This window comes from Agelaius tricolor, unplaced genomic scaffold (genome assembly GCF_023055355.1).
Source record: "Agelaius tricolor isolate 1412-34295 unplaced genomic scaffold, bAgeTri1.0.p SCAF_4, whole genome shotgun sequence".
In the NCBI taxonomy this organism is placed as follows: Eukaryota; Metazoa; Chordata; class Aves; order Passeriformes; family Icteridae; genus Agelaius; species Agelaius tricolor.
Window position 1 is genome coordinate 45433557 of NW_027269264.1, and position 25138 is coordinate 45458694.

A 25138-nucleotide genomic window follows, 5' to 3' on the forward strand; every position below is an offset into this window, starting at 1 on the left:
TTCATGTGTTCAGAAGAAATTATATACTCCTTTAACAGAGATAGATTAAAAAAAATAATAAATCCATTAGCAAGCTGCTGTTTTAGACTTTTCTTCTTATTTCTAATATTGTTTGATGGTTAAGGGGTTAAAAACAACTCATTGCAAGGGAGTTGTTATCCACCTTGAAATATAGGTCTTAAGAGGGTTTGCAGAATCACAATGGGGCTTTTTTGGGTGTTTTTTGGTTTGGTTTTGGGGGGTTTTGGTTGGTTGGTTGGTTGGCTTTTTTTCAGTTTGTGGTTTTGTTTGTTGTTTTTTTGCTTTTTTATCTTCTTGACTGCATAGCAATATATAATTAGTATTAAAAATAAAGGACAGTTGACTCCCTTAATGCCAATATGAAGGAATATGTTTACCAGCATTTGCGTTAAGGATTTAAATCACTGCCGTTCAGATTTTGAAACGGCCATCAGGATGTTGTGCATCTGGCTCATCAGGCCCTCTGACAAGCTGGCCAAAGATGCTTGCTGGTCTGCTAGCTAACTTTGAATAGCTGCTCACTCTGAGTCTCTGTCTTAAAGAACCAAGAACTGTGATAGCAGTTTTGATGAAACAATACAATATTACAAGTGTCTGTGTCTTGCATTCTTGCCTAACAAATGAGTTTTTTTGTAACTGGACTCATCAAGCTGGACTGAGGCTGCAGCAGATAAAGATTTCCTTAAGTGAAATAATCCAAATCAAGGCTTGAGCAGGGGGCAAATTTGCCTGTCTTACTTTGTACACTTCCCTCACCCTGCCACAAAAAACAGGGAATAGAGAAAAATAAAATTGCTTCTATGGTATTTTTCAATTACCCATGGTAATTTGGAAAATCTTTAACTCGGATTATTATTTTAAGATTGTATCCAAATATGTAATTCTTAACAGCTAAACAGAAGGATATTTATGAGTGACTTGTGACTGTGTCCAACACATGATGCCTTAAATCTGGATTACAGCAAACCACTGAAAAGAAATGCTCTTCTAAAGAGCTGGCTTGTGGTTTGGATTTTTTGACAGAGTGAAAGCTAAAAGAGTTTTAGTCTCATTTAAATCCACAAAAATAATGTGTTGTTCTTTTATATTGGCTGGGGGAGGAATAAAAGAAGAATCTTGGGACTTCAGCCCTGCAGTACTCCAAATGAGGATTCCAAAGCTGTTATGCACTGAACTTGCTCTTGTAAACATCTCTGCTTTAGGAACTATTTGTTCTTTACATGAGTCACAGTTACAACAACTTTTTCACTAGGCAGATAATAGCTCTCTTAATTCAATATATAATGTCTTTCCTATATTCAAAAGGTACTGTTAAACAAAATTGGTTTATTTTTAGCCTTGCAAGTGCTTCACAATATTTCCCCATTCAGGGAAAAAGTGGAATTTTCTGAAAAGTGGACTTTAGAGCACTTACAGTAAGGCAGTTATGGGCAGTTACTGGCATTCTTCAGTACACACTGCTTTTTGTTTGTTCTCTTGGTAATAAATAACTAAAGGAACAAATAAATAAACTACAAATTCAGTCACAATAGTTCCAGTCTGCTCACCTACAAAATGAGAACCATGCATCTTATTCTGCAGCTTATAGCCATACTATGCAATGTGGAGACAGTTGCCTCAATTTGGCAGGAAAGCAGAAGGTAAGTGTTCCTTTTCTTCTGCAGCTGTCTCCACTGTTTCATTTCTCTGACACAGAGCATAAACATCCAGTGTGGATATTTCTAATGGTACCTTGCTCAGATATCCTATAAAAAAAGCCCTACTTCTTGCTGTATTTTGAGGAGTCAAATAACAATGATTTATCTCTTTATTTTGGATATATGTGACACAATAAAGGTGCCTGTTGAAGCAGCTGAAGGCATATTTTTGCAGGCAGGTAAAGCTCAGGTAAAGCTCTGTTGCACACTGTGTGAAAATACCTAATCTCAATCTATTTCTTCCTGAAGCTGAACAATTTTGTGCTGACAGTACTTCTCTTAATATTTAAAGTCTCCTAGACTGCCTATTTCTAATCTTTGGAAATACAGCTTTTGTGTTTTCACTGCAAGTATCACTAGGAGGAGAACTGTTGCCCCAGGCCCACAGTTGGGTAATAATTAGCATTGACTCCATGATTGCATAAGGCTGATCAGTTGCTTTATTCTACTATATTATATTATACTTGTTGAGAAGCTCGCAGCCCTTACTGACACTACAATACAGTTTTGACCTAATTGGTCAATCCCTCAGAACACTATCCAGTGTCCAGTTAAGAAATATTTGTCCACCCTTTGGTAAACAAATCTCCATAACACATTCCACATATGCACAACAACAGGTGCAGCAAGGGGAGATAAGAATTGTTGCTCATTCTTTCCTCTGATCTTCTCACAGCCTCCCCCAGGAAAACACCTGGCAAGTAGTCTGTGGCCCTCTGTGGCCAGAGAGCTGCTGCCACAGAGAAGGAAGGCCTGGTCCCTACCAAATAGTCATGTGAAAAACACTGAAGAGCTGCTCTACCAGAAATTTGTCATTCACAAGAATGGTCAAAACTAAGTGATGAAAAAATGTGGACCTTATAATTGATATATGTTGAAGCAAGTCCAGAGGAAGCCACAGTGTTAATCAGTAGACTGAAGCACCTCCCCTACAGCAACAACTGAGAAAGTTGGGGCTGTTCAGCCTGGAGAAGAGAAGGTTGTGTGGAGACCTTATATTTCTCAGACCTTCCAGTAGCTGAAGGTGCCTACAGGGTACCTGGGGTGGTGGGAACTACAGTGATGGGATGAGGAGTAATGGGCACACTCTAAATGAGGGGCAGTTATAGTTAGATATTAGGAAGGAGTTTTTCAGTGTAGGCATGGTGAGACACTGGAACAGGTTGCCCAGGGAGGCTATGGCAGTGTTCAAATCCAGGCTGGGAAGGACTTTGAGCAACCTGGTCTAGCAGGAGGTGTCCCTGCACACAGCAGGAAGGTGGGGACAAGATGATCTTGAAGGTTGCCTCTGCTCTTGATGCAGCCAAGGACAAGTTTGGCTGTCTGTGCTGTGAGTCCCAGCTGAGCATGGGGACACCTTTCATGAGACAGGGCTGCTCAAAGCTCCATCCAGTCTGGCTTTAAATGCTTCTACGGATGGGGCATCCACAGCCCCTCTGGGAAAGCTGTGCCAACACCTCACTACCTTCACAACAGAAAACTTCCTCTTAACATCTAATCTAAACCTACTCTCTTTTAATCTGTTCCCCCTTATCCAGTCACTCCATGCTCCTGTAAAAAGGCCCTCTGCATCTTTCTTGTAGGCTCCCTTCAGATATGGGATGGCTGCAGTGAGGTCATTCCTATGCTGCCTATTTTCCGGGTTGAACAATCCCAGTTCTCTCACCTTTCCTCACAGGAGAGGTGCTCTATGCCTCTGATAATCTCAGTGGCTTCCCCTGGACTCTCTGACAGGTCCCTGTTGTTCCTGTTCAGAGGACCCCAGCTCTGGATGCAGTGCTCCAGGTGGGTCTCAGCAGAGCAGAGCAGAGCAGAGCAGAGGGGCAGAATCCCCTCCCTGCCCTGCTGCCCACGGGGCTCTGGATGCAGCCCAGGACACGTTTGGCTCTCTGGGCTGTGAGTGCCATGGCTGGGCCATGTGCAGCCTCTCACCCACAGCACCCCCAAGCCCTTCTGGGCAGGGCTGCTCTGGGGCTGTTCATGCCCAGCCTGTGCTGGTACCAGGGTTGTCCCAGCCCAGGTGCAGCACCAGCACTTGGCCTTGTTAAACCTCATCACATTCCCAAGAGCCACTTCTTGAGCTTGTCCAGGTCCCTCTGTATGGTATCTCACTCTTCAGAAGTGTCAGATGACACTCAGCTTGGTGTCATCTGCTAATTTGCTGAGGGTGCACTCGATTCCTTTGTCTGTGTCATTATTGAAGATATCAAATAACACTTATCACCTTATGGATCCCAAGGGACACCACTTGTCACAGATGTCCCTGGGACTCCAAGCCATTGACCACTAGCCTCTGGATGTTACCATAAAACCACTTTCTTATCCATCTATCAGTATGGAATTGGATCCATCTCTCTCCAATTCAGAGAGAAGGATGTGATGAGGGACCATGTCAAAGGCTGTACAGAAGTCCACATAAATGACATTTTCAGCCCTTCTCTTGTCCACTGATGGAGACATTCCACCATAGAAGGCCACTAGATTGGGCAAGCACTTGCTCCTTCTGTTTTGATGGTTATTTTTATTTTAACATTCAGATCCAATTAAAGCACAGGTTTAGCATGCTCAGTTAGAAAAGGTCCAGACAGAAGATTTGATTATTAGAGAGAATCCAAAGCAGGAAACATTGGCCAGCAGCTTGGCTTGCCAGCATACCCAAGGCTATGCAGCTTGAAGATGGTGCTAGCAATTACTGTTGGCAAAGTTATGCTCTCATGTGATGCTATCATGTCTTCAAATTCAAGAGAGATGTGCCTTATTTCTTGGTGAGTGATAATCAAATCAAGACTCTTTTTTGAGTCATCCCTTTTGTAACTGATGAAGTCAGCAGTGAAGTCTCTTCTGAACTATGACTCAACAACAAACCACCAGAGCAGTGTGACCTGCAGGTGTTTAGAGTGTACTGTGCAATCCAAGACAAGGTGCAAACTGTTCTGTGTACTGATTGTGAAATGGCTTTTGCTTTCCAAAGAGTACTCTTCTGTCTCTCAAACCTCTCAATAAAGAACAGCAGAGAAGGTATTTTGATTTCCATGCCCACCCCTGAAATTCCTGCTCTGAACTGTCTCCTTCAGTGATGTTCTTCAGTAGCTGAAATATTTTTACCTCCTCTCCTATTTAAATTGTGTGACTTATCAACTTAGCATCTGTTTCAATGTGGTTTTCCAGTAACACCTTTTCTTCAAATTTAATGTGGAGGTGAGAGGTTTGCAAATTTTTGCAGTATCTTGATTCTTTTAAACAATGTTGTTGAAAATATGTCCAATTGATTTCCCAGATAATAGTGGATGCATTAGTGGTGTTTCAGAGTTTATGAATAATTTGCAATGAGATTTTTCTGATTTTTTTTTTTTATTTTGTTTATCTAACCTCAAGTAAATTCAAAACCCTAAAGCTAAATCTGCAGCAAATCATGTGAACCTCATGCACACTGCTGGAGAAGGCCCTTGGGTGTGTGTACATCATTCAATGAATATTCTTGGTAAAATTGCTAAATTGTGATTATTATTAATTGCTAATTGGGATTATAAAATGTAAGTATCACTTAGGTTGGAAAAGGATCTTTAATTATGTGAAAAAATACTGTTACCTGAAAGTCAGAGACTACCATCAGTTCTAGTTTGCAGACAGTTGATGGCAAGGCTTCCATTTGCATTGAAGACTTCAACTCAGTCTTTTCTGCCTGTGATTTTTACTTTAGACTCTAAATAATGCCTCACAACAACGTCTGGGAAAATCTTAGGATGCGAGGTAGCTTGAGTTTGATTGCTTTTTTAGGCACATGGCTGCTTTCCATGATTAATCCTTATTGCCTGTAAGGGTTTTTGGCTCTGTTTTTACAGCAATAATGTAACAGTTCAGAAATATATTTCAATGTAAATTTGTCTAACATCAGAATACTTGGTAATTGCTAGGAATAAGATAACTATCTGCTTCCAGACGCCCCATCAGATGTGTCAATATATCCTATAGGTCTAGCATCTAAGGTTTCTCACTTCTACTGTCTTTAAGGAAAACCTGTCAGTCTTCAACCCAAGATGCCAGAATAGATATTGTTACTCAGAGGTTTTCAGTCCTCCATCAGTAAGAAAATGGAAAGGCATCCTGGAGATACAGTAAGGAACAAGCTGATTCTCATCCATTTAGCAGGGAAAAATTCTCATTTTTCCCGCTGTTGATGATACTGTCATGCTGAGTGGTGGGAAATACATAGAAAACTGCACAGGAACTTTTTAAGTATTACTTGCTTAGTATGGGCTACCTGTAAGATGACCTATTTATGGATGGAAGAGTTAGTTTTGAAGAGGCTAGGGAGCTACATCAAATTTCAAATACAATACAACTTTCCAGAATTTCACAGAACTGCTGTACACATTGAAAAGTCTAGGTTGAAAGGAACTTCTGGAGATCACCTGTTCAAAACAGGGCTTTTGATTAATTTATCCAGGAGTCCTGGATAACAATAGTGTTATCCAATAGTTAGACAATAGTGTTGCATATTTCCAAGGAAGGACATTCTACCATTTCCCTGGGTAGCCTATTTCTATGTTTAATAGCTGTCATGGCAAAATTTTGGGCAAGTCTGTGATCCCTGAGCTGGTTAAGGCTTGATAGCTGAAAAGAGGTAGATTCATTTTCTCAATGACAACTTTGTACATATGTAAACTTAACATAGAATAAATGTCACCAGAAAGTTGAACCTACTGCTGTGTCTTTGTTCTCCAAACTGCAGATTTCTTAATCTTATGGAATCAGATTACATTTGTTTGGACTCCTGCAATATTTGTATGATGTAAGGAGGTCAAAGAGCGGAGGGCATGCCCTGCCTGCAGTGAAAACCCATTGGTACCTCACACTGCAGGAGCTGCAGATCTGCCAATCAGCTGGGCTCAGCAAGGAAGGTCCCGTTGTAGAGCAAAAGCAAGAGCCTTAACTTGGAGAGGTGCAGAGAGAATTGCTTCACAGAGAATGAATAATCATCATGTAAAGCCAAATTGGAATAAGTTACTGAGAGTAAAAAAGGCAATTCATACTTCAATGCTCCTTTATTCCTTTGCTATTTACCTCTGAAGATAAGATCACCAGTAAAGTAATAGCCTTGGCTTTTAAACTTGATATAAATCAAGTTTATGCTATAATGCGTCAGTTTTTAATGTCTACCAGTGGGTGTTTTAAAGAAACTTGATTTCTATTAAGTAATGGCCTTACATGTACTGAGAACTGGAAGTTTGATTATATTTAAAACTGAGCACCAAAATGACAAGTCACTCTCAAAAAAATAGGCCTAGCTGCAAAAGTAGTCAACTTGGCAAGCTGAACAATAGTAAGGAAGCTAAACATGTCTGTTTTTTCTCGCAATATGAGTTATCCCATTACCAAGTAATACCTTTGTTAATGAGATTTCTTTCAATTCTGGAAGGCATTTATGCTTTTATGCAGGGTTAAGAGCAACACCATCAAAGTCAATTAGCTAAAATCACTAACATGTATTGAAGTGCTACATCCATTTGAGATGTGCTGCTGTGTGTGAGTCTTTAGCTTCACATATTGGGGAGCACAACCACTCTCTGAATAGGAAAGTGCAGATGTTTTCTGTGTATTATTGCTTCTTCGTCTTCAATAACATGACCCACCAGAATAACATTTGTATGCACAAAGATCTAAAAAAGGAGGAAAGACCTGGCTTATTAAGTCTTTGAAGCTGTTTTTAATGTAATTTTAAACCACCAAAGAATTTAAGATTAGGCAGCTGTTGATACATCTAAGTACTGCTATGAAAGTGAAACAGAAATCAGCTTGAAGGTGCTTCCAAAATATTAGTCTATGGTTTAAATACAAACTTACATGTGATTTTAGTATACTGACCAGGACTGTACTGGAATGTTTTGTTTGACAGCTCTTCAGAAAAATCTTTCCACAGGGGAACAAGGGAATTGAATGCTCCATTTCCAATAGATTGCAAACTGAGCAGCTGGAGCGCATGGGGGCCCTGCGACCCATGCACCAATCAAAGGGTAAGCTGAACTTGGAAGTCTTTGTTCCAAAGTCACAACCAAAGGGATGTCTGTGTGCCTGTTGGTTATCAGAAAGTGTCAGATTTCAGCTCTTAATTATGTATGTTCATAATTTGATGAAACCCATAATAATGTCAGATTTGAAGCCATAGAGTAAGAGAACACTACAACCAGTTGTGAAATATTGCTCAAGTGTTCTCATTCAAAAAGGTTTTTTCATAGAAAGTATCTATAAAAAACTTTCATAGAAAGTATCTATGCTTAAAACTTTATTTTTCAAAACATTCTTCCCTTTTTAAATTTAAAAAAAAACAAAATTCCACAAACAAACAAACAAAAAAAAACAACCAAAAAAACCCCACCACAATTTCTTTTCTGCAGAAAATTTTTGTTTTCTTAGGGGAGTTCTTTTAGGGCTTTAAAAAATCAAAAATTTGAAAACATATATGAAAATATATATGAAAATATAAATTATTTATTTCCACACTATTAGTAAACTAAATAGTGAAAATTAGCATCTTTATATACTATCTAAGTATTATTAATCATAATTATTATTTCAATGTTATTTTATTTATTAATTTTGCCTGTGGATTGTCAACAAAAACTTCACCAAAGAGGTTTAGTTTTGAAAAGCTCTGAGCTCAGCTGGAAACCCATAAGTTCTGGTAGAATTCTCTTTTCTCTCTGAGCAACATTAATAGTGTTATTTCTCTTTCAAGTTTCGCTCCAGACGTATTGAAAGATTTGGGCAGTTTGGTGGAAAAGCATGCCTGGATGCCCTAGGAGACACACAAACCTGTAAAACCAGCCAAGCCTGTCCTGAAGACCCAGAACCAAACTGTGGTGCTGACTTTCAGTGCAATTCAGGTAGGTTTTGTTTTCATGTCATAGCAAGTAAAGCAGTAGCTCAGAAACCATATTTTAGTTCTGTGAATAAGTTACATCAGCTTCATGCTAGCCCTTAAAAACAGTCCATGGACAGGTGGGCTCAAAACCACAATGCCAAAACCACAGCAGCAAAACCCCTTAACAAGCGGTTAACATTCCTCTCATCTTCCATTTTAATTTGCACCTAATTTAAATTCTTCTGTAGCTTCTACTCCATGGTGAGAAGCACCATACTGACCACATCCTTTCTTCTATCTTAACTGCCCCACTTCCTACTGGATCACTAGGTTTTAAAAAAAAATCACCAGGAAAAAAATAACTAGGACTGAAGGAATTTCAACAGAATGGATGTGGATGTTCACCAGTCTAACTGGCATGATAGATGCTAGTTGGAGATCAGCATGCATCTAGATCCAAAATAAGATATAAATTTGTAAAGTGATACAAGGCGTACAAATGTAGTGCTCAAGATTCAGAAGAAATCAAAATAAAGTAGGAAAAGCTAATAGGAGTAAAAACTAGTCAAAAGAGAAACACAATGATGGTAAATGAATTTGAAGTTCCAAGCCAATTTTTGTATTGCTTTTAAGTCAAACACTGAAAAGTGCAAATAAAGCAATTAAAAACTAGAAAGTAAACCTTTACCTACTAGTTCACAGAGATTGTGTGGCATTTACAGGTGAGGTTGATAGCATCAAAATGTTGATTTATTATGCTACAGCTAATTTACTAAAGTCTTTAAATCCTATAAGGAAAAAAACAACCATCTTTATAAAACTATGTCATATGTAAACTCAGGAAAGTTACTACTTCCCTGCTGCTTTAGAGCACAAATCACTAGAGTTTTGGATATTACATATCCATATTATTCAAATAATATAGCCCAAACAGCAACAATTTAAATGATTTAGAAAGAATTTTTGTTGATGTTGAATTGATATTTTCCTGTATTCTCTTAACACAAATAAAAAACCCCAACAAACCAAGCATTAGAACTTTGTTATAGAACAGTCTAGATTGCAAAGATTTTCTTCAGATAACAGCAGTTCTCCTGCAACTTACTTTTCTCAGTCATCCTACTAACTTACAAATAACAGTAGTATGCAGTTTTTTTCATTTGAAAGTGGCAGAGCATAGGATTTTAATCCCTCAAGACAACAGTAGAAATACACATAGAGGAAGATCTTTATTAAGAGTAGCTGAGGGTGCCATTTAAAGTCCATCTTCATAAAAGTGCATTCAGGCCAATGTTTTATTCCTTGATCAGGTCGATGTATAAAGCAAAGACTTGTGTGCAATGTGGATAATGACTGTGGCGACTTGTCTGATGAAGATGACTGTGAATCTGACCCACAGTCACCATGCCGAAACCATGACATTGATGTGTCTGAACTTGGCAGGACTGCAGGACATGGGTATGTAGAAAAAGGGCCTAGTGAAGAGTTTGGGATTGTCTCCAAAGCCAGCTGAAAAAACTGGGTCACAGTGACATTCCCAAAAGTGGAATATGAATCATGGTAGCATTTGTATTCAGAAATGCTAAGTAGCCTTTGCAAGAACACTTAACTACCATTTTATTTTGTATACATGTGGGATAAAACGTGCAGTGTAATATGCACTGCAGACAGTGTAAATGAGTCATAATGTTAGTAAACAGAATCATACATACATGTCACATGAATAAACTTACATTTTATTTAAATGTAAATTTTATAGGTGTATAGATTTGTTTCTAATGATATTTCACAACCAATCAGTAATTGTCAATTACTTTATTAAAATACATGTCTAAAAGGGAGAAAATATCTCTTGACTATTTATATAATGGGATGTCTTACTGTAACAACACTTTATGCCCAGTTTCTTCCAGTATTTCATTGTCCACGTCCTGATCTTTGTTGTTTACAGGAGCATTCATCATTAATCTAAGTAGAAAATTAATCTTTCTGTTCTCAGATCCTGCTGGATTTCTTTCATCTCTAACAAAAAGAAAATGTGACATATTGTTTACCTACAAATAGAGTTAGAAGGCAGCAATCCAAACTGAACAGAAGATAAAAGTATATTACTGCACCAGAGTGTGTTTAATGAAAACTATACATCCTTTTCATTTAATTTCTTACTGTGCAAGAGCAAAAATGCTGGTTTTTTAGCATGGGGAAGTAAACTAAGCATAAATACAATTTTAGAAGCTTCTATTACAATCTGTTACTAAAATCTTGCATGAAAAAGTATTCTATAGAGATTTAGTAATGATACTAATCTGGCGACTTTGATAGCTTGCTTACCACTTTCTGCACTCAGAAAGGTGAACATACATTTGCCAGATGTAAATATTGGAAATACTGAAAAGATTGAAATGTATGAATCATGCACAAGAGGGCGAATAAATTATACAGAATCCTCCAAGGAGTTATTTTTGGAAGTATTTCCTGTACATCAGTATATAGATGCATAGAGGTATACAGCTGATGTGCCTGCCTCCCTGGTTTTGTAATGGTTTAGATTTCCTCTCTTATACTCCAGGAAATGCTGCCATTCCACTAAGTCACACCCTGCAAGAAGAGAAAATGTTAGGAGTAGCTGTATATTCCTTCTAAACATTTGATGGATGTTGTACACGCTTGATAAACAAGCACCTACCAGCAAATAAACTGTTATTAAAAATACATATGGCTGCTGATATGTACATTTTAAGTCTACAAGGAATGCTTTCTCACAGATGTACTTGTCAAGAACAAATGCTCTTTCTTACAAATATATTGGTAAGGAAGAAAGTTTTTTACCTCCTTTTATGCCTAAGGTTTTCACCATGTTTGAGGTTTAATGTCTTTTATTTGTATATTTCTCATATATGATCCTTCAAGAACTTTACAAGATACGTAACTATCTCCAGTACAGAGATGAAAAGCCACAAGAGATGAGACAAGTTGCTTGGATGGAGCAAGATCCAGTTCCATAGCTGTAGTTTCCATTTCTGAGAGAATACAGCTTTTCCAGTCTACAGATCACATGTGCTGGCACACTCTCTTTTGAGTATAACTTCTCTTGTATTTCTCTTGTAGAATCAATGTTTTAGGGATGCAACCACTGGCCAGCCCATTTGACAATGACTTTTTCAATGGTCTTTGTGAGCGGGTGCGTGATGGGAACACACGGATGTACTACCGCAAGCCGTGGAATGTGGCTGTTCTCACTTACGATGTAAGTTTAAATCCTTTGCAAGATATCATGTGCTTAATTGAATGCCAGCTCCTGGAATACTCTTGGAAGGCTCAGCATATCTCTTGAGCCAGATAGCAGCTTTTTAGGCTCAAGCTTGTGCTAAAGAAAAACAGGTTATGTTATCATTTACTTTGGCAGTTAAGCTCAGTTATGCCAGACAAATTCCCACATCTTTGTGGTGAACCTTTGCACAATAAATGGAGCTATCTTTCTGGAATGTTTGAAACATGAGCAGGAGAAATGAACAGAAGATGCACAGAAAGGATTACGATACCTAGTTTGTACTAGGTAGAAGACAAAATAAGATACATTTTCAAGGACATGTAAAAGCCTCTGATAAAAAGGCAGACATAATAATACAATATTATGGTCCTACTTGTTTTTTTCTAGCCAGTGATGATTTTCTCTGTCCCATTTGGGAAAAATTGTTAGGCTTTTAAGTTTCAGACTATGACTTTCAGTGAGGTTTGAACACCAAAAATGTTGATGATTGTTGAAAAAAATGTTAGACACTTTTCAGAAATCAGAGCACAATTTTGCCTTCTAAATTACTGTAAGTAGGAACTTGATAAAACAAATACAATTTAAACAAGATCCTTCCTGAAATGAGTAAATCTGACCCAGAGATCTCTGGTTATGTTTGGTTATGATGTATAACAATTTTCAGTTGCTAAAATGTGATGTTCTGCTAGAGTATAATAAAATAACTGTATTAGTTATTATTTGCTGTAAGAAAAGAAGGCTGAATCATAATTCTGACTTATTTCAGAAGTCAGGAGCTTTTAGCAAATTTTAACTCTGATTTAGGAGAGACTATTATTCCTCACAGAGAGTCACAGAATCTCCTGAGCTGGAAGGAACCCACAAGGATCATTGAGTCTAGCCCCTGGCTTTGCACAGGACACCGCAAGGGTCACACCTGAGAGCATTTTCCAAACACTTCTTTGAGCTCTGCCAGGATAGTGCTGTGACCACTTCCCTGGGGAGCTGTTCCAGTGCCAACCACCCTCTGGCAGAAGAAACCTTTTCAATATCCAAACTAAACTTCCCGTGACACAATTTCAGGCCATTCCCTCGGGTCCTGTCAGTGTCATCAGGGAGCAGAGATCAGTGTCTGCCTCTCCTCTTCCCTCACAAGGAAGCTGTAGACAGTGTAAAGGGACTGTTGACACACATAAATTACTTTTACAGTGTTACATGCTGAGATTTAATAGTCACTAAATTATGGTCACTGTAGCTTTCTGTTCACTTTTGAACCACTGAACTGATCCCAATGAGATAGTTTGTGGAGGGAATGTTATTTCCATTTGTTTTGGTTTAAAAGGAAAAAGAGCTGTAAGAAAATGCATTGATGTGCTCTGTCACAAGTAAAGCTTTAAAGTGCTACACAGATTTTTCAACTACTGCCTGTTGTTTTCTCATACAACCTTTTTTCTATCTTTTCTCAGACAAAAGCAGACACAACTTTCTCATCTGTGTACTACCATGATCGTGTGAAAATGTTACGAGAGGTTTACATAGGAAAACAGAAATATTTTGGTGTTGATGCCTCTCTGAAATACACACCTACTGCTGCGAGCAACAAAACTAATTTAGGAGGAAATTTCAAATATGACTACAGAAAGAGTTATACTTTTGGTTCCATCCTGCAAAGCAACACAGAAAGGGTGAGATTAATTCTTTTAAAGGTTTTAATGTAACTATTTTACAAATGGTACAGTTTAGCAGTGTTAAAATTGTTATTATTGTTAAATAATAATCTAAGTATTCTACTCAGCTGCTGCTTTTTTTTTTTTAATGAAATACTAGTGACAATAGGGTTAAGATTTCAGACACAGCCAATTGGCAACTCAAAGTATCTTTTTTTTTCCCACCGTTTATCTTTGACTAGCAAACACCCTCATCTTCATCAGGGGCTTGGTGTTAGAAAGGATCAAGATGTCTGGTCTCATCCTGACTAAAGAGCAGCTCTGAGCTAGTGCAATGTGGGCAAATTGGATAAGTCTTGTGATGAAAAATTGCCACTGAGGGGGCCTATACTACATAAATGCACAAAAAAAATTTTAGGAATAATGACCAAAAGGTCAAATCTCAGATATGTGGGTACATGAGTACTAATAAACTAGCCAGGGCTATAGGGAACAGGCACTAGCATTAGTATAAAGATAATCCACAGTTTTACTAACTTGCTGGCACAATTTAAGTCAGTGCTAGGTCTCATAAGCAATGCCCATCCTGCACTTCCCCACAGCATGTTTGAAGGGAATGTTCTTGTAGACAGCCTAGAGAAAAGCAAGCCCATTTTGGGATTGTACATAAGCCGTACCTCTACCTGCCTTTGAAACAGTGGAAAGACCCTACCCCATTTTATTTGATAGTAAAGAAGTAGTTAGCATTCAGTGAGGTCAAAATGAAATAGACTACAAAAAGTGATGTTAGACATGCTGTTGTTGAATCCCAGGCAGCAGATAAGCCCCAGACAGCTGCTTCTTCACTCCCCCACCAGCAGGCTTGAGGAGATAATGGGAAGATAATGGGAAACAAGAGAACTCTGGGGTTGAGATGAAGTTTAACAGGAAAACAAAACCCATGCACACAAACAAAGCAAAACAAGGAATTCTGTCATGGCTTCCCACAGGCAGGCAGATGTTCAGGCACCTCCAGAAAAGCAGGGCTCCATAACATGTACATTGGACTTGGGAAAACAAATGCCATCACTCCAAACATCCCCCCCTTTCCTCCTTCTTTAACCTGCTTTATATACAGAGCCAGTGTCATAAGGTATGGAAAAATCCTTTGGATTAATTTGAGTCACCTGTCCCAGCTGTGCATCCCCCAACCTCCCAAGCAGCCCCAACTTCCTTGCCAGCACAGCAGTACAAAAAGAAAAGGCCTTGGTTGTGTGTAAGCAATGTCCAGCAGTAACAAAAACATCTCTGCATTATCAAACCTGTGTTCAGCAAAAAACCCAAACACAGTCCCATGCTAGCCACTGTGAAGAAAATTTACTTTTTCCTCAGCTAAAATGAGCAGAACACAACATTATGGCTTAATCCAGCAGCTGTGTGCCAATGGAATCAACTGATCAGGTTACAATTTTCCACACTTTGTGCCAAGGTCTGTGACTACAATATGCCATCATATACAAGGCATATCAACTCCATAGAGCTGAAGTGCTCCATGTGCAAGGAATACTAGATTTGCCTCAACTAATTAATATTTTCAAGTTTATCAGTCTTGTTGCCTAGGACCCATTCAGAGTTCTGGAGGTTGAATAGATATAAGGAAAAGCAAAACTAAGTTTATCACTGATTAATTGAAATAATGCTGAAGACAAAGATCGGCACAATAAACTGAAACCAACATTGCCTTTGTACTGCAGGGAGAAAAAATTAGTTTTATGGGTTTTCCTGGGATGGAAACAAACCATTTAAACCTCAAACCATGAATCTTCAAAGATGTAAAAGATCAAGCTCTATAGCTCAGGGGGTTTTAATGTCTGCTTATAGTCTAGTGGTCTGTGATAGGAGCTTTGGACTCAAATTCTTGCTGAGAGACCAGAGAATGAGTCACAACCTGTCACAAGAAGAGTTCTATCACTACAAAGTCACAGGGCTCCAGGGTAGTGAAGTGAAAGTCCCTGCATGAGAACCCTCTAGGGCCCACCTGAAAGTTAAAGTCATAATCCTGGAGGTGTCTGGACGCACCTGGCGAGAAACTGTGTATGCTGGTTGGCAGGAATATTGCACCTACAAACATTTCCTCACAGTGATTTAGGTACCTGAAGATTTCTACCAGTCTTTAGCAGCATCTGAGTCAAGATCCCAGTTTAAGATCCTTTTAACGGTGCTGGATAACATAATGGTCAGTAGCAAGTCCCTTTCACATACCTCCTATTGGGCACTACTATTAAGGGAGTCACATAAATACTGCAAATAACAATGGGGTTTAGAAGGCATGTGTTCTCTTAGAGTCTTAAGTGCAACTATTTCATAAGATTTTATTTCACAAGTTATGGGCAGTAGCTAGGTCCTAATTTAGAATATAATATGAAATCACCTGGAGTGTAATTTACAAAAATATCAGTTGTTATATCTAGATTTACAATGTATGTATGGCTCAAATACATAATATGGAGGTTTTTTCCCTCATTAATTTTACTTTTATGATGTTGGTTTGGGGTTTTTTGTTTTTAATTGGAGCTGTGCCCTTCCTTCTGACAATCTGAGAATAACAGGGAAGTGGTCCAAAAAGAGAGAGAACTTAGGTCTGCTCTGACTATAAACAAAGAGGAAACTCCATCTGACCTGAGTGGACAGCTTCTGCTATTTAGCAAGCCATGTAGAACTACTTTTCAATGTTACAAAAGTCAGAAAGCCACTTTTCAGTAGGTATTGTGCTTCAAGACACCTGTTGTCAAATAACAAAGGCCTTGCTGAAATAAGGGAAGAGTTCTAAATTGGAAGAACTAAAATAACTCTCTTGCTGCTTCCTCAGTTTAGATCAGAGAGCTTTCTAATTGTTATAAAACAAATTTGTCCCGTTTCCATAATGCTAGATTAAATGCCATGTTTAAAAGTGCTGCAGCTTCTTTACAAGTAAAACAGAATAGATTTTTGTGCTGTGCTGCATACTACAATGGCACTCTCTTCTCTTTTTCTCTCCCTGCGTTCAGAACCAAACCTTTCTGCATGTAAAAGGACAGATTCAGCTGGGAAGGTTCCAAATTCGGAGTCGTGATGTTCGTCTCACAGATAGTTTCCTTGATGATTTAAAATTTCTGCCTGATGAATATGACAAGGGGGAGTATTTCAAATTCCTAGAAGACTATGGAACCCACTATGCAGTCTCTGGAACTGTAGGAGGAAAATATGAACTTGTTTACGTGCTGGATAATTATGCTATGTCTCGACAAGGTATGCTTTCTGTTGGCCTTGCTATGACCAAGTTCCCAGACTTTCAAAGAGACATGTGATGGTAGATCTGTGTATGTGGAAAAATACTGAGAAAGTGCAGTTTATTTCATGCTGCTTGTGGCACACCAGTGAGATTATAGAATTACGTGAGATTACAGAGAAAAGAGTCAATTTCATAACAAAATTATTTCAAATCTTTGTTTTAAGTCTGTGACTGAGGGGGCCAAAGAAACCTTAAACAAACCTCATGAACACGCTAGCAATAATTGCACCATTCTCAAGAGATCTTGTCCAAAGGCAAGAAAACCTGCCTAAACCCTAAATCCTGTTTGGTAACTTTTTGTGGTACAATCACTCTACAAGTATGGTGGTGACAAAAAACAAGGAATAAATTTAAGTGCTTTCTAGAAACCGCATAGAGCATGTGAGTGTGTTGAAATTGATTTCATAGTTCTCAACATTCTCAATGGAATATTCCATGCCCTCATTAAAATAGGAAAGTAGAAATTTTATCTTCCCTCATGTGCAGTTCAGATATATGTGGGTTTGTGCTGGATTAAAGTGATCCCATGGGAATAAAGTGAGAAAAGACAATTCTCACGTTGATTTTGGAGATCAGAAAATCAGTACCTGATGCTTGCATCACCAATATCAATATTACTATCAAATATTCAGGCTATGAAAAGGGACATGGGACAAATATGTCACTTTCATTTCCCACTATGAGTCTGTTCATCACCTCGAGATTGTAGGTCTGGATTTTTTAAGTCCCGGTTTTACACAAAATTCTTTCTGAACACAGTGCTGAAGTGGCAGATGATATTGGGTTTGGGTTCAATAAGGAGAAAGGAGATGTTGGAAACACTAGTGGGTAGAGGTAGATTAGAATTAATGGAAAAAGCATACTTTTAAGAGATCAGTGGCCTTGATTAATTTTATGGGGAAAAGGAGTGGAGAAACATAATTGAGGTTAGAAGAGAGAGACTGAGAGAATTCAGTAATTTAGTATATAAAATAAGTAAATATTGAGCAACTGCAAAAGACAAAATTTCAATGTAATAAAAGGAAAAAATTTCATGAACCATTTTCTTGAACCTGCTTTCTACTAGATAAAGAAAGCAGAAATCCATTTTTGGTATTTTCCTAGTCACTAGAGATCTCACCTGCATCTGTTCAGGCATTTCAATTACAGTCATCCTCATATTCATTAGATAGACAAAGAAAAAGTAAAAGATAAATGGCAAGAGGAAAGCCACAAACATTTCCAATAGGCCTGAAATGTATTCTGTAAGAATAATAATATCTTGTTATTTATGCTTATTCAATCCATCTAATTACCTATTTCTACTTCCAGGAATCACTGTAGATGATGTAAAAAAATGCCTTGGCTATCACTTAGGTGCCAATATTGCATATGAAAACATACAAGCCAATCTTAATGTTGATGGTGGTAAATGTAAAAATATTCATAGGACGGACAAATGTAAGTATATTCTTGATTTACAGTATATCTTTTGCTTAAGAAAAGATAATACCAGCTGCTTCCCCTGAATAATCAATATAGTTATTGCTGTCAGGGGAAAGACAAATCCAGTAGAGCACTACAGGTGAGATTCACATTCTTCCATGCTCCCAAGTCAAGACAGCCTGAGAATGCATTCCCAGCCTGCACACACATGAACACAGCATGATGCATACACACACACACAGATCGCTGGCCACAAATAAATACAGACAAAATACAGACAGTGCTCAGGCAAACACAAATGGTACAAATGGTTTCCTCTTTTTCTCCTCTCCATTTAATCAGGGAGAAGTCTTTCAGTGGGCAATATCACAGAATCACAGGGAAGTTGAGGGTTGGGAGGGTCCTCTGGAGGCCACCTTGTCCAAGGCAACACATTCCTTCAGTCCCTCCACAATATTTATATATAATCAGTACAGAGAACTCCAGCAGTTAACCTTAAATATCCAGTTGAACCAGCAACTGCATCCTTAGCCTGTCCTGTTAGCAACAGAGATACGTAACACCAGGCCCGCAGTTCCACTCCCATTGCTGGTGCAGACTCTCTGATGCACACCAAGACACACACACTGTGGATGTCTCCAGGGACTGGCCTTAGGGGCTCAGTCGATCCAGCAATTGGCCCTTAGACCATCTTACCTCCAGTTGCCTTAGACAGAAGTGCACTCATAAGAGAAAACATCTCAGTCAAACTGTGAGGTCTCTCCAGTATTTGGCATAGAAACCCAGTATCCAGCTCTTCCACTTGTCTCACTCTGGAGACAGAAAAGCATAGAATGGTTTGGGCTGGAAAGGACCTTAGAGATCATCTAGTTCCAGCACATCATTTTGGAAAGGGGTTCAACACAGTAGATCAAGCTGTCCAGAGCCCCATCCAACCTGGCCTGGAACATTTGTAGGGACAAGGCACAGTTTCTCTGGGTAATCTGTTCCATTGCTTCACTGCTCTCTGAGTAAAGAAATTCCTTCTATCATCTAATCTAAATCTCCCCTCTTTTAGTTTATAATTACTCTTCCTTGTTCTGTGAGTATCTAACCAAGTGAAAATATTGCCCTCCTCTCTATAAGTCCCCTTCAAGTATTTGAAGACTGCAATGAGGTCTCCCCAGAGCCTTCTCTTTTCCAGGCTGAACAACCCCATCTCTCTCAGCTTGTCCCTCATAGGAAAGGTCTTCCAGCATTCTGTCCATTTCTGCGGCCTCCTCTGGACTTTTTTCACAGGGTCCACATCTTCCTCGTATTAGAGACCCCTGAGCTGAATGCTGGTGGGATCTCATGAAAGCAGAGCAGAGGGGCACAATCTCTTCCCTTGCCCTGCTGCCCACGGGGCTCTGGGTGCAGCCCAGGACACGTTTGGCTCTCTGGGCTGTGAGTGCCATGGCTGGGCCATGTGCAGCCTCTCACCCACAGCACGCCCAAGCTCTTCTGGACAGGGCTGCTCTCCACAGGTTTTCTCCCACTCTGTGCTCAGGCCCGCTATTGCTTGACCCAGGTATAGCACCTTGCGCTTGGACCTGCTGAACTTCATAAGGTTTTTGTGGGCTCACCTCTCAAGTTTCTCTGGGTGTCTCAGGACGGAATCCAATCCTTCTGTTGTGTTAATGGTTCAGTTTTGTGTCATCTGGAAACTTTCTGAGGGTGCACCTAACCCCACTCTATTGCTGATGAAGATACTGAGGAGAATTGGTCCCAAATAGAGCCATGAGGGACACCACCCATCACCAGCCTCCACCCAGACATGAAACCATTGACCACACCCTTCTGGCTGTGCCCATCCAGCCAGTTTCTTGCCCACCAATAAGTCCATCCTTCAGGTCCATATGTCTCTAATTTGGAGATAAGGCAGTCACATGGAACTATATCAAAGGTCTTACAGAAGGCCAGGTGGATGACATCTCTTGGTTGTCCCTTGCTGACTGCTGCTGTCACTGCATCATGGAAAGCCACCAGATCTAAGCCAAAGCAGCAGCTGCTCTGGTACTTGGCTCCCAAGCCACTTACCCTATATTCACCTGCTAGTCTGGCTTGAACCCTGGCATATGAATTGTCACTTGCTCCAGGGGTTGCCACCACAAACACCAGGTGCCTATCAGCCTTCGTCCAGCTCTAGCTGCTGGCACACAGGGCTCTATACACATGCATGCACACAGAATAGAGTCCCTTCACCCTAGGAAAAAGTTAGAATGGAATTTAATGGTAGGCCAGGACTGACTGCAAAGATGAAGGGCAATACACAGCACAGTAGCTCACAGATCAGTCATTTGTCTATATGCAATCAGTCCCCTTTTCTTTGCCTTTATCCCTTCATTTTCTCAAGTTTGCTCCTCCCAAAGCCACCCTGAACCCCCCTTATTTTTTCAACATCACTCCTGTAAATATATGCTAAGAATTTAAGTTCATGCAATCACAAAATGCCATTCTTTGCATCCAGAGAGCCCTTCAGTTGACTCATCTTGCTGCTGATTCATCCTCAGCCCCATCCTACAGGGCTAATGGCTCTGCTAGAACAGGCCTGGGAGGAGTCAAAGCAGGGGCTCCTTTCTCTGATTACTTTGTTTGTCTTCCCCCGTCTGTCATTGTTGCCCTCAGCTCCTCATAAGTGTCTGGAGATGGGCTTTGTTTCACATGAAATAAAAATTGCAAAAGGGAAGGATATTTACTACTAGTGCATAAGAAAGGGAATTATTTTCAGTGCTCTGCTCTTGTATTTTAATTATGAAGCAAAAGCTCCTACTATTCTAATTCCTGACCTATTTTGGTTTAGCTCAGGGGATACAGTAGAATTACTCATTATCTTTTGCTCATCATCAAAGGACTGTGATCTCCATAATGTGTCTGTTTGTCCTATCCTTTCTTTTCCTTCTAGGGTTTCCTAATTTAATTTCAAAATTAAAGATTTCCTCCCGCATAAGAGGTATAAGCAAAGAGATATTGAATTCTGCTACAACCAAGAGTTCTCTCTATAATCATTTTACAAAGCGGGACTGGCTGCACTAGGAGGACAGCTGTTCTTCCAGATGCATGGACATTAAACAACCTGCTTCACCCTCTTTTTTTTCTTTCTGCAGCAGAAGTGAATGATAATGCTGTCATTGATGATGTCCTTTCCTTAGTTGAGGGAGGGAAGATTGACTTTTCAGTTAAAATCAAAGAAATGTTACTACGAGGAGCCAAAGCAGTTGATGTAGAGGATTACATAGAGTGGGCTAAATCTTTGGTTGATGCTCCAGTAGTGATACAGCAAAGGGTAAGTATAGCTTCTTCAAAGCTGTGGCTTTTTACAGTTTGAAAGCTTTTGTTCTATGATGGAGGGGAGATTCCAAGTTTATAATGAACTTTCACACATTGCCTTTATCTTAACTGTTTCTTCAGATTTTTATTCTAGTGATGGTTATATCAAAAGGATTCCGAACTTTGGAAGAGTGTGTTATGCATGGGCTTTTTTCCTTCTACAGCCTTCTCCAATACATACACTTGTTCCAGTTAAGATGAGAGATGCATATTTAAAGAAACAAAATTTGGAAAGGGCAATTGACGACTACATTACCGAATACAGTGTGTGCAAATGTGAACCCTGCAAAAATGGAGGCACCCTTGTGCTGGTAGATGGAGTCTGTACATGCCTGTGCTCAAGTTATTTTAAGGGAATTGCTTGTCAAATTCCCAAATCTACATTAGTGAAAGGTGAGTAAATACTCAAATTAAACTAAAATGAACATATCTGTTGTAACAATATGCTGACAAAATGAGCCTTCATAAGAACATAGCATTCTATACCTACTGCTGTGAAATACATGTGGAAGGTAAGGTAAGTTGCTGGGTTCTTTCCATTAAGAGGGTACTCTAATTTAAAGTTCATTGTCCCACATACATTACTGTGTCTTAGAGTGACACAAAGTTCATTTAAGTACAGAGTATTGAAGTCTTGTGCAGTACTGGTAAACCAATTTCAGGCAAAAGCAATCTCACCAAGTCTTAAATTATTTTGTCTTCAGTTTCCTGCAAAAGCTCGGTGTCTGCTAGCACATGATCATGTTTCACAATTACGGTGCTAGTTTAATATTAGGTTGGGGGAAAGGGAAAAGAATGCAGTTCCACAACTGACAATGTAAAAAATTTACTGTGCAGTAAATTCATTCTCTGGGGTCAGGTTTTTAATGCACAGGTACCCAAAATGGACCTCAGAGCTTGTTTCCTAGCATGACAAAAAATGTTGAAAGCCCAGGGTTCTTAAGCACTGCCACTGACAAACGCATTTTTAAATGTCAAATCTTTGTGATGGGTTGTGCTCAGGAGGCTGCAGTGATCTGCAGAATCACCATAACTGAGTTGAATCATGGTTACCTTGAAAGAGGTAGATGGCCTAATCCTGTATGATGTCTTCATATCAGTTGTGACTGATGGAGGCTGGAGCTGTTGGACTGCCTGGTCCACCTGCGTCAATGGAGAGAGCACTCGAACTCGCCAGTGTAATAATCCTGCACCAGGACCTGGTGGCAGGCCATGCGAGGGAGAAAGCATTGAAAAACGGCCCTGTGAAGAAGAGAAATAGTTATGCTCCTCAAAACCAGGTAAGCAGCCTCTTTAAATATGTTACTGCAGTTTAGAATAAATGCTCAGACAATATTTGGGGCATTTCAGAAATGCAATTGAGTAAGTGATGGGTAAGTTACATATTTCACTTAAATCTGTGATTTGAAACTACCTTTGACCAACCACTGTTTATTGAATTTATGAATTGTTAGATTTGTATTTGAATGTTTTGACAAGTAATGTTATATTACTGAACTCAGGATTAGAATAGAATTCTGGATAAGAATAGACTAAGAATACAGTCCTCAAAAAAAAACCAGATTTCATTTCAAGTCAGACTATCCATCAAAAAGCTTATGTCTTAAGGAGACGGAAGAGACTTTCCAGGAAATAAAATATTAAGACAGTTTAGGAGACTGAAGTCTCTTACTTGATAAATACAATGTTGAAATCCATCAAAGCTAGTGTTAAAGCAGATTTGAAACTTTCATTGAGAGAAGAATATGATACAGATCTGGAAGGACAGATATAAGTAGTACAAATTAAATAAACCAGCAAGAGGTAGATTTTAAACAGACTGATTTTAAACACTTCACACAATGGGCATACCAAAAGTAAGTATGCATTTTAAAACCTCAACACAAAAAATAGAAGGTTATTAAAGGTAGATAATCAGGCTCACTCAGGAAGTCTCTCAAGAATAAATTTTTGCAGATTGGAAACAATTGTGGCTGGACAGTGCCAGGTGGAAAGAGACCTGGGGGTATTGGCTAACAGCCAACTGAACATGAGTCAGCAATGTGCCCTGGTGGCCAAGAAGGCCAAGGACATCCTGGCCTGTATCAGGGACAGTGTGGCCAGCAAGAGCAGGGAGGTCATTCTCCCCCTGTACTTGGCACTGGTGAGGCTGCACCTTGAGTGCTGTGTCCAGGTCTGGGCCCTCAGTTTGGGAAGGACATTGAGACACCTGAGCAGGTCCAGAGGAGGGCAATGAGGCCAGTGAGGGGCTTGGAACACAAACCCTGTGAGGAACGACTGAGGGAGCTGGGGGTGTTCAGCCTGGAGAAAAGGAGACTCAGGGGTGACCTTATCACCATCTACAACTCCCTGAAAGGTGGCTGTGCTCAGGTGGGGTTGGTCTCTTTCTCCAGGGAGCAACTGACAGAACCAGAGGACACAGTCTTAAGCTGCATCAAGAGAAATATAGGCTGGATGTTAGGAAAAAGGTTTTTATGGAAAGAGTGATAAAGTACTGGAATGGCCTGCCTGGGGAGGTGGTAGAGTCACCATACCTGGATATGTTTAGAAGAAGATTGGATGTAGCACTCAGTGCCATGGTTTACTTGAGGTGTTAGGGCATGGGTTGGACTCAATGATCTTGAAGGTCTCTTCCAACCTAGTGATTCTGTGATTCTGTATTCTGGGAACATATTACTATGTGTTTCCCTACTCCTAGGTCAGTATTATTGCCCTCTTATTAAATTCAGGGTATGAAGTTAGCCTTTGCTTGATTCAATGAAGCTGGTGTTATTAAAATAAAAACAAACCTTATAAGCAGCTTAATTTTATTCTTCCACTGTATCATTAACATTTACTTCAACCATGAGAGCAAACACCACAATGATTATTCATGACATGCACATTTCACCAATGTTTCCTCTGCTATGGCATAGGAAAAAATATTAACCTTATTAATTTGGCTTCTTCACAGAATCATACTGAGTTTCAGAATCGATCAGGTCGGAAGGGCCCACAGTGGCTCATCTGGTCCATCTCCCTGCTCATCCCAGAGCACATGGCACACAGTTGTGTCCAGATGGTTTTTCACTACAATTCTTTTATACTACTGTCATATTTGGGACACAATCAAATCATGACCTTAGTGAGCTATGAGAGTAAAACTTCCTTTAAATTTTGACCAAATAGATATGTTGTAGCTACTATCTCGTATCACTTCTTCACTATTTTTCATCTTTTTTCAGAAAACATTAATGGATTCCAAACCAGTTCCACAAATCACAGTTTCTCCTGGCCAGCTATCTACACCAGGACACTGTAATAGCGTGCTTTAAAAGTACCTGCAGCTTAAATGATCTGTAATCAAAACAAAGTAATAAACTATAAACATATAACCAGAGATGTGCTGATACAGTAGCTGTGGTCAACCTTTTATTTGTCTGTTGCTGTAACTAGAATATGAATATGCTGTCTTTGTTTGTCAGTGGAGTGTCTCTTTATTAATGTTTTTTCATAATTATTTCTAGCATGTTTTCAAACTGATTTTCAAGAACTCAAATCCAGGACAATTACAAAAAT

At 39.4% G+C, this 25138-nt stretch overlaps 1 protein-coding gene across 1 annotated transcript; it reads left to right on the top strand.

Annotated features, from left to right (window-relative positions):
• Positions 1–1575: 1575 nt before the first annotated feature.
• C9 (complement C9) lies at positions 1576–24898 on the top strand. The gene is made up of 12 exons (XM_071425959.1): positions 1576–1661; positions 7615–7732; positions 8455–8602; positions 9891–10038; positions 11689–11827; positions 13297–13515; positions 16524–16764; positions 18119–18247; positions 21358–21536; positions 21745–21973; positions 22681–22860; positions 24805–24898. Exons 1-11 carry the CDS (start codon positions 1576–1578, stop codon positions 22839–22841), a joined length of 1797 nt encoding a protein of 598 aa, XP_071282060.1. The 3' UTR covers positions 22842–22860; positions 24805–24898.
• The last annotated feature ends 240 nt before the right edge of the window (positions 24899–25138 follow it).